This window comes from Vigna unguiculata, chromosome 8, assembly GCF_004118075.2.
Source record: "Vigna unguiculata cultivar IT97K-499-35 chromosome 8, ASM411807v1, whole genome shotgun sequence".
Classification (NCBI taxonomy): domain Eukaryota; kingdom Viridiplantae; phylum Streptophyta; class Magnoliopsida; order Fabales; family Fabaceae; genus Vigna; species Vigna unguiculata.
In genome coordinates, this window is record NC_040286.1 from 5741139 (window position 1) to 5751380 (window position 10242).

Here is a 10242-nt window from a genome sequence, read left to right on the forward strand (position 1 = left end):
GATGACCCTTGACATGGTATTGGCATGAGGTACAATTCTATATTCGTGGATTTGGGAAGGATGAGTTGTTATTGATTCAACATGGAATATGAATGAGGGATGGTTACAAAGGTTGATATGAAATTGATATGTGTGATGAATATTACGTGATTGATTGAATATGATTAGTATGTGGTCAGTATGTAATTCCTTGAAATCTCTAGGTGAGATTTCAGGGTCGTGCTTCAGTGGTCAGGACGTAATTCCATGGTCCTGTTAGTGGGAGTCCATGTGGTGCCCCATCTATATAGTCTAGTAAGGATTCAAGGTAAGGTTGCATCCTGACACTCTAAGGAGTCAGTTAGTCTCACTTAGAGTGGACTGACTCTTGTGGTGAGAGTAGTAGGAGGCCTAAAACTCATTAAGGGCTAACCTTGTGTGTGGGGGATTGAAACATTGGTAACACTTGTAACACTTAGCTCGGGGGTGAGCAGCTCGGGGGTGAGTAGGGTAATCCACCACAAGTGCAAGCATCCGCTGAATCCGACTAGATTATATGTATCCGGATGAGTCGAGTCAGAGTCTAGTGTATTGTTTGAGAAGTCATAACATGTTTGGATGACATATACTGATGGAATGTGTAATGGCATGTGACTACTTGATGAAATGTTTCTACTCTAGCTTACCCTATTTGCTTGTTTGATTGTCTTGTGTGTGGTTCTTCTCCTTTTGCGATGATCATCAATTTATTGATGTGAGCAGATGCGAGAGGTTCTCGCGGTCAACAGGGGAATGGTGACTCCGATGCTTAGCCCGCCTGGGCTGGATCCCGCTTAATGGATTTTCTTTTAGGGCCACAACCCATGCATTAGCTGTCCTTTAAATTCCCAATTTTATTACTGTTGAATATTTGTATCTGGTTCAGTTTGACATCGTTACGCGTTTTGAATTATTGTATGGAATTACTTTTAAATTTCGTGACTGCACTACGATATTATTCTAGTGTGACACTTCCTTTAATTCCGTCATTAATTAAATGGGGTGTTACGACAAATATCTATCTTAAAAATTGAGTTAACTCAATATTGAAATTAAATGTAAATAGTTCATTCAATAACTATTAATATATATATATATATATATATATATATATATATATATATATAGTGTTTAGCAATAAAATAAAATAAAAATCACTTTTAGTACAAAAATCTTAATTTCATTTGAATTTATTTTAATAACTAAAATAATTAAATAAATATTTAATGTTTAATAATTGTCTATGTTTATTAAAGAATACATTAATATTAATATATAATCATCTATGAGAAAATCATTAAATATTTTAAATTTATAAAAAAAAAAGACTATTTTAAAGATAATTGTATATTAATGTTGGTAAACACACATGATAATTACTAAAAATTAGACATGGATTTAATATTTTAACTATTGAAAAAATTAAAATTTGTGTATTATGACTTGTTTTTTATTAAATTAAAAACAAAATATATCAATATTTTTTATATTAAACTTATAAAAAAAAATTCTGTCTCAAGTGTATTTTACTTGAAGTAATATTTTAACATGTAAACTTAAACAAATAACAATTGATTTGAGTGAAGCTCTCAAATTGAAGTTTTATAAATAAAAATAATAAAAGATATATCATTAAAGTGATTAAAGTTTTCGATAGAGATTTGTTAAGTTGTAACCTTAAAATCAATTGATATTTTATACAAATCATGATACTAAATAAGAAGAAAATAAACTCAATTTCCTATGCAAACAATAGTGTTTATCCAAAAACTATTTCATAAGAAAGCAAGTACTATTATTCACTGTGCATGCACTGTTTTAGTCAAAATACCTAAATTTATTATCTGAAAACAGTTTGCATTCACCATTAAAAGATAAGACTCCATGTGTAGTGATATAGTTGTAATCAATTAACAAAAACGAGAATCAGTCAAATGCTGAGTCCAAACTCTTCCACAGAAAAAAGGTTAATCTAAATGTAAATTTAAGTTTAACATTAAATAAAAGTAAAAATAAAATAAATAATACATGAAAAAAGTTTCAAATTTTTTAAAAAATAATATAATTTTTTAATGCATCTTTTGAGAATGATTACATGTACCTACATAGGAAAGATTAGGGGTTAAATATGTTTTTCCCTCTCAAATTTTAGTGAAATTTGAAATTAGTCTTTCATTGAAACTTTTGATCAATTTAATCTTTCATTTGCAGAAATACGCGGATTTAATCCTTTTTATCAAATTTTGTTAAGTTTATTTGAAGTTTCTAACGTGTTTTATGATAATATTTGAGTTAGCATTTAAACAAAAATGGGTCAAATAATATAAACAATTCAAATACTATCATGAAATGCGTTTGAAATGTTAAATAAACTTAACAAAATCTGGTTAAAAAGACTAAATTCATACATTTCTAATGATGAATGACTAAATTGATTAAAATTTTTGAAGAGGAACCAATTCCAAATTTCACTAAAATTTGAGGAACCAAAAACATATTTAATCCAAAAAATTAATAATATCTTTAATTAAAAAAATTTGAGACGTTGAATTTATAAGTTTTTTTTTTATTTATTTACTTGATTAACTTTCTTATTTTTATATTAATTTCTAACCATTTTTTATGTAAGTTTGACTGAATTGTTCGAAAAATCCATTCCAATCTTCCAAAATGCATAATTTCTTAGTAAAGAGTGTTTTATTTTTTAGTGTTCAGGTTGATGCCGAGAGGTACTTGTCGACCACGCATGTGTTACTCATTGCATTTGCCGACAATCAAATCAAATAACAAATATATGGAATTTTATGTTATTTTCTTGTTTACATTGTCGGTTTAAAATATGATCTCAAAAAAAAAAAAAGTGTTGTGCTACTTTTTCTGAAATTATTTTAAAGTTATTCATTCATGATGTGTGCACATGTAATGGTAAAGTAACACAGAACAAGAGTGTATGGGTCACCTAAGAAATTTATTATCCTGTCCCTAAAACAGGTGATAAATTTTTTAGTTAGATTAATAGAATATTTTGATGAGTATAAATAAAATTAAAAAAATATAATAATATTCTGAATTTGAGTTATGTAAATAAAGTTAATTTTAATTTTAAATATAATTATTTAATAAATAAAGTATAGTTTATGTTTTGCTAAATAACCTTACTTTTATTTTATTTAAATTTAACTATTATTATTATTATTATTTAAATTAATTGACTCCTGAGTTTATGAACCAAACCAACTTAAGTCCATTTAAGACAATCTAAAGAAATCAGACAAAAACTTTGGTGGTTGAAATTAACCCATAATTTTTTAGTTAATTTAATCCTTTTTATGAAGCTTTTGAGTCGATGAATAGAATAACCCATTCTGAAAACTTTATGAAAAAGCAAAACTTTTGAAGACCAAAAGTGGTTATTAATTTAAAGGCTATGCTCAATATAATTATTTATTAATACAACTTTCAAATCCCAGTGAAAATTTAGAAGATATAATTCGTCTCCATCCTTTAAAATTACCCCATATATATATATATATATATATATATATGTCAGGTTTTACAGAGGGAATTTCACTGGGGAGAACAACACCAATGAGATCTGAGCCTAACCACATAAGACACTGACACCACTCTTAACCCAAAACCTTAAAGCAATGGGTTTATGGGTCTTGATTCTTATATAGTGGCCTACTTTCTCAATTTTGGTCAATGTAGGACTTAGACTCACACTTGGATTCCTAACAATCTCCCCCTCAAAGGTGAGTCCCTTCAACCACATTGGTACACTCCCCCTCCAGCGAAAGCTGCCCAACCACGAGTACTAATTTTCTGCCCTTTTCTGTACCGCCGTTATTCTTGACGGGACACGCTTTACCTAGAACCCTTACCTGGGACATTTGCCGGGAAGACTTTCTAAAAGAATAAAGATAAAAACAATTTATAATAAGTAGATATAAATCTTATTTTAAAAAATAAGCACAATTTCTTTTAGAATAATTCATACAAACAATAAATTAAATAATTAACTTATTTTTTTAACGAAAGTAATATCAAGAAATGTATATCTTAGTTTCAACCAATGACTATATGCTTTAATATATGACTAATATTCAAAATTTTATCTTATTTTATGGCGTTTTGCGAAGAGAATTATTTGAAAGTAATATTTAAAATTTTGTCCTCTAATGACATGATAAAATGTAGATGTTACATGTCTCCTTTGATCCAATATTTTTGTTCCATAATGTGGATATTTCATATTTCTAAGTGGTGCGAAGCCTCTAAGAAGTTAGATCATGTAATATAATTTGACAGTGATTTTGTAAAGACAACTATTTCATCGTTTTATTTTGTTTTCAACGATAAGACATGTTAATGTAGTACATGTAGTGTTCCCTCAGTTTCACCCATCCATCAAAATAAAATAATGAACCCTATAAATATTCTAACACACATTGATTTTTATCCTATGATCAAAAATGGGGTCTAAAAAGGTAGTTCTTTCTTTAACTTTTCATTTTATTTTAATTTTGTATATTATTTTTATTTCTTTTTATTTAATAATCACTAGAAACTCGGAATATTGATGATAGGTACAGTATTGTAATAAATTTATACAATTAATTGACATTTTCCTATTTTATTATTTTCTTCTTTTTAAATATTTTTGTTTTTTAGTTACCATGATAACTTTAAAAACAAATTGTGATAAGAAATTATAAAGTGATTATTTGATATCAAAAAGATTTTTTTCTTTTTGAATTGGCAAGAGGATATGTGGCCCTTATTAAGAGACTGTGTTCTGTGAATTGCATTGACCTTTCCTATTGGGCCACTTTCTTTCCTTTGTTTCCTACCAATCACTGTCTTTTTGTTCCCCTCTCTTCCTCATGTTCTTCAACATTATCCTTTTCAGTTAAACATTTTCATATTTTTCTCACCTAAACTTCCTTTTTTGGGCAGGGGTCACATAACAATTTAATTTTTCCTACAAATTTAATCCATCCAATTTATATACAGTGTTTTAAAACCTTTTGAGTATTAAAACACACATTTTTTTCCTTCTTAAAATTATATAAACTAAATATGGTACTATATCTTGAAATTACATATTAAATTACTTCGTTTCAATATGTCTATCTCAAAAGGTAGGTCTAGTATTTTTTTTTTCTGAAAAAAGAAAATGATAAATTTATTTCGACCAGGATAGTTCCATTACTCAAGGAACAAGATCCAAACTTAAAATGGTTTGCTAGTGTTATTTATTTTTCTGATTCGCGAAGGTCGTATGTATTTCCAAAATATTATGAAATATCTTTAAAATATTAGATATTTATAGTTAATATCTTATGGTATGACAACATATAAATATATTAGGTTATACTTTAAAGATATTATGAAATATCTTCCAGATTTTTATGATTAATATCTTACAATATAATAACCCATTATTATATTTTATAATATCTTTAAAATATTATAATAATAATTTATTATCTAATATTTTTAGAATATTATGATATAATAATCGATTATATAATATTTTTAAGATATAATACACGATTATCTTTAAGTAATGTATAATATTCTAATATATCTTGTTTGAAATACTAGTTACTTATGGTCTAGGAAACCTATAAATATATGTTATCATAATAAGTATGATAATTTGATAATTACATTACTCTCATATATCTACTTATCATATATTGTTAACTTACGAGTTAGAGAGTTTTGTGTGTAGACCTTCCCCTCATGATCCAAAACTCGATTACACATAATTTATACTAGTTATATTTTATTTTAAATTATTTTTATGAGCAATGATAAGATGGTAATCATGTAATTTTATCAATTAAAATAATTTTTTTAATTTATTATACTCGTCATATCACTCGATAACTTTCATCTTAGATATCTTCATTTCACATCAAAACAACTACACTTTCAATTATATTTCTCCTCAAATTCACTCTTCCAAACCCATTTTGAAAAACAAACAAAAACTAAAGGTGTGTTCGGATTAGAAGATGGATTTGGAAGAGTGGATTTGATTGAATTTGAAAGGAAAAGAAAGTTGTTTGGATTAGGAAAAAATGTTTTGATTTGAGTAGATTTGAGATAAAAGTTTGCAAAAATTTATGTATAATGCAATGAGTATGATATATTAAAAAAAATGTTATAATGAATAATATTATATGTTTACAGATTATCCTCCCTAGAAATTGTATTATAATTTTAAAAATAATTAGCGGAAATTATGTTAATATAAATTTTAAGTTTTTATTTAAAATTGAAAAATGTTATGCATAAAAGCACAGTATAAAATCATTGAGCTTAGTCACTGAATGAAGCTCTCGTCCAGAAAACAAACTGAAAAAAAAAATCAATGAGGGATTTCTAAAATTTTTAGGGACATATACGTAAAAACATCCGTATAAGGTGTCTTTCACTTATGTTCTTCACACTTTTGCATGTGATAGAAGGGATCATATTTCTCCGATTGCAATCCATCATTTTTTTAGAAACAATCACGCTCCACAACTGCAGATCAATCTTCATGAATAATACTTTACAGAAGGAAACATAGAGTAAGGAAAAAATTGGTGAAAAATAAAGAAGTTTGACATGAAAGTTTATTAAAACTAGTGGGTGATGTGATGAGTTTAATAAATTAAAAAAATGTTTTAAATGATAAAATTGAATAATAATAATTATTATATTGTTATTATTATTATTATTTATCACAATTAATAATAATTTATATTTTATCATTTCTATTATGTTATATTATTTTATTATAAAAATATATTGTATATATTTCATTACGTTTACCCTGTTTCTTCGATCGCACAAGTGCAAAGAAAGTTAAAAAAAAAAAATGTCTCGATTTATCTGTTTTTCTGCATTGAAATTTCAACTTTCATTGCGAATTCATGTTTGTTCTATTTTCATCGCTGAAAACAAACACAACTTAGTGTCTATCGAGACCTGAACTATCTGGTGAAACGATCTAATTGACCTCTTTGCAGTGAGAAGAACTATTCACGTATCTTTCTCATTAGTCTTAACATGTTTTATCATATGTTTGTTATACTGATATTATTGTATAAATAGGACCTTTCTATCACCAATTAACACTCGCGTTTGACTTATACTTGAATTAGAGTTTGGTTTCAAATAAAACTGAGTGGTAATATCAAATTATACGGGTACAAATTCATTAACACTTTAATTGAATCAATCTAACTTTTGTTAGTGAATTTCTTTTTACAACTAACTTAAATAGCCTTAAATTTGTAAGGGGTTAAACAATATAAAGCATGAGCTTTACTCTTTAGAGAAAAACAAAAGAAAAAAGATATATACTAACCCTTGAGGAAAAGTACACAATTTTTGTGTGCCGTCAACCAAATATGAACCATTGGATTGAATATAATTGATTCTTGGTTGGAATGGGTCAACCAAATTGGCCGTTAGTACCAGTCGCTTTAGGCAACACGCTATTGAACTGCCAAATGCAAACGCACCAACAAAGAAAAGAAAATTTCCTAACTCACATGCCGTCATTTGGTCGAACATTTGGCGTGCACATCACGAGTAAAAAGTTCCATCACAAACACATACCCACCCTCATAATAATAACAATCTAACTAATAATAATATTATTATCATTATTATTATTATTTAGAAAATTTCTTCAGCAATTCCATCCAAAAGAATCCGAACGGAGCATCAATAAGAAAAATTACACTGCAAACAAACAAGTCCTTCCTCTAAACAAATATGTTAGATGTACATCAAGTACACAAACCCACCAAAAGATTCTCATTCCCTTGTTATATATATATATATATATATATATATATATCCACCAAACAAATGTGTTAGTGTGCAAAGACAACCCCACATCCCAAATTCTAACTTCTAACCAGTTAGTCATTAGTACTCAAACTTCAAACACATTCAAAATTTGAAAGTGTCAACAACTCTAATCTTTGGTTAAAGATGCCAAATTACTCACTCAATGAATGTGTGCAAATAGCAACTGCAATAAATTTCAATCGAGAACATTTCACTCTATCATGTCACCAACCTTTTTTCAGTATCTTCCATCTTCCATTCTAGCTTCAAGAACTTCTTTGGACATTCACAGTATCTCCCATCTTTCGACTGAAAATCACAAGACTAATCTTCATAAAGAAAGAACTGATTTTTCTTCAAACTCTCAAAGAAAAAGTTTATCTCTACCAACAGATAGAGTGAATTGTGGATCAAACTCTTGACTAAAGAGCTTATCTTTGTATAGTTCATATACTAGTCAAATAATCATATTTAGTTTTCCGAAACACTCAAAAGCTAAAGACCAATTTAAACAACACATATACTCTTCTATACACTCTCATAAGATCCAATTAACCTTTCTCAGGGAAGAAAAAGAAAAATAAAACCCATTAAGTTTTTACTTTCTCCAAGCATAAACCACCAAAGAAAAACCAAAAGGAACCACCAATTCATTCTCCTCCACGCTGGACCATTCCATGACAGAGGAACTCCCACCAAAAGACCCAACAGAAGAAGAAACCGACAGCGAAGAAGACGACCAACTCTTTCCATTCTTCCACTCCCCACTCGACCACCCGACATCCACCTCCTTCCCACTCCCACCTCCTACCTCGTCGTTCTCAAACTTAAACATGAAAACCGCATGTCCCTCGTTTTTACCATTACCACCATCACTGTTGCCACTCACATCACTGCTGTAATTACTACAACCGTGATCCTTATCCTTTTCGAAAAGCCAATCATGCACGTCCCACGAGATCTGCACGTGGGCACCATCCACCTCCACACGCTCGCTCCCTCTGAACTTCCACTTCAACCGCGTCACTTCCAGAACCTTCTCCTCATCCACACAGAAAACCAACCTCAGACCCTCCTCCTCGCTACTGCAAGCGTCGCAGTCTATTTGGATTTCCCTAACCTTACCTCCGAGTATGCTCTTTGTCTGGTACACCCTGCTGCGGTGTGACGCCACGTGGACGTGGTCCCGTTTCAGAAGGAGAACTTGTTGTGCGTTGGTGTTAGGTCTGTGGGGTCTGGTTTTTGGGGTGAGGTCTCCGACGAGGAGGGTGAGGTTGGTGTGGTCAACGAGGAGGGCGAGGTAGAATCGGGAGAGAGGTTCGGGTCCGGAGCCGAACCTGGCTTTGGTTAGGTTCCAGAGGAAGAGCGTGTTGTGGGAGAGTTTCTTGGAACCGGTTTTGTTCCAGGGCTTGAGGTGGAGGTGGAAGGAGGAGTGGTCGTGGAGGTGGACGTGAAGGGAACGACCCAACATGGAGCGTGACCATGTGAGCGAAATGGAGCCGTTTTGGGTGTGGTAGATGAAGGTGGTGAGGATGGTGGAGAGCGTGGCGTCGTGGAGGGTGGTGGGTTGGGAAGAGCGGAAGCAGGAAGAGAGGGAAGAGAAGAACATTTGATGAGAAACTGTGGTTTGGTTTGAGTTTGTGTTTTGTTTTTAAGGTTTTTTTTTTTTTTTTTTTTTTTTGGGTTTGTTTGTTTGTTTATTCGTTTGGTGTTAGGTTTTTGGTGATTTGAAAGTGTGTGGTTGCAGTATGAAAGGGAGTTAATGGGGGTTGGGTTGTTTGGGGGAGAAGAATCTTAAACAAAATTATGTCACTATATATAGAACCTTTTTTCTTTTCTTTTTAAATGTTTGTCTTTTTTTAAAATGAATTGGTTTTTGAATTAATTGTTTTTATCAAAAATATATTACAATTTTAATAGTCACTGACCGTTAAATGTTATAAATCAATATTTTTTTCTCGTATTTATAGATTTTAAGTACAATGAATATTAAATCTTAAAGAATATTTAATTTTAACTAAAATATTATTGCATTGCAATTTTTAATTTCTAAAGTATCAATTAATTTGGAAAACAAAAAAGTCAAAACATACAGATGTGAGTGAACGGGGTTTTCTTTAGTCCATTGGACTAAAAATTCATTTAACTGGAGTCTAATTTCATGTGATTTTTAATTGTTTGGTCTAATAAATTAATGACAATATTGTTTTAAATAATATTATGAATGGTTACAAAAATTAATGTTATTAATTAAAGTAAAGATTTTTTTAATCCATATGAATTAGTCAAAGAACTTATATTGGAACATAAATAATACTATTTTGATATACACTTTTTTCTACATTATTCTTTATTAGTTAAAAG

The 10242-nt window shown here is 29.8% G+C and overlaps 1 protein-coding gene across 1 annotated transcript; it reads right to left on the reverse strand.

Annotated features, from left to right (window-relative positions):
- Nucleotides 1-8011: 8011 nt before the first annotated feature.
- LOC114195266 lies at nucleotides 8012-9645 on the reverse strand. The gene has a single exon (XM_028085671.1). The coding sequence runs from the start codon at nucleotides 9485-9487 to the stop codon at nucleotides 8477-8479; it is 1011 nt and encodes a 336-aa protein (XP_027941472.1). The 5' UTR covers nucleotides 9488-9645; the 3' UTR covers nucleotides 8012-8476.
- Nucleotides 9646-10242: the final 597 nt, after the last annotated feature.

Coding starts and splice junctions, on each gene's coding strand:
- LOC114195266 (XM_028085671.1), bottom strand. CDS start 9,487: ATGTTCTTCTCTTCCCTCTCTTCCTGCTTCCGCTCTTCCCAACCCACC.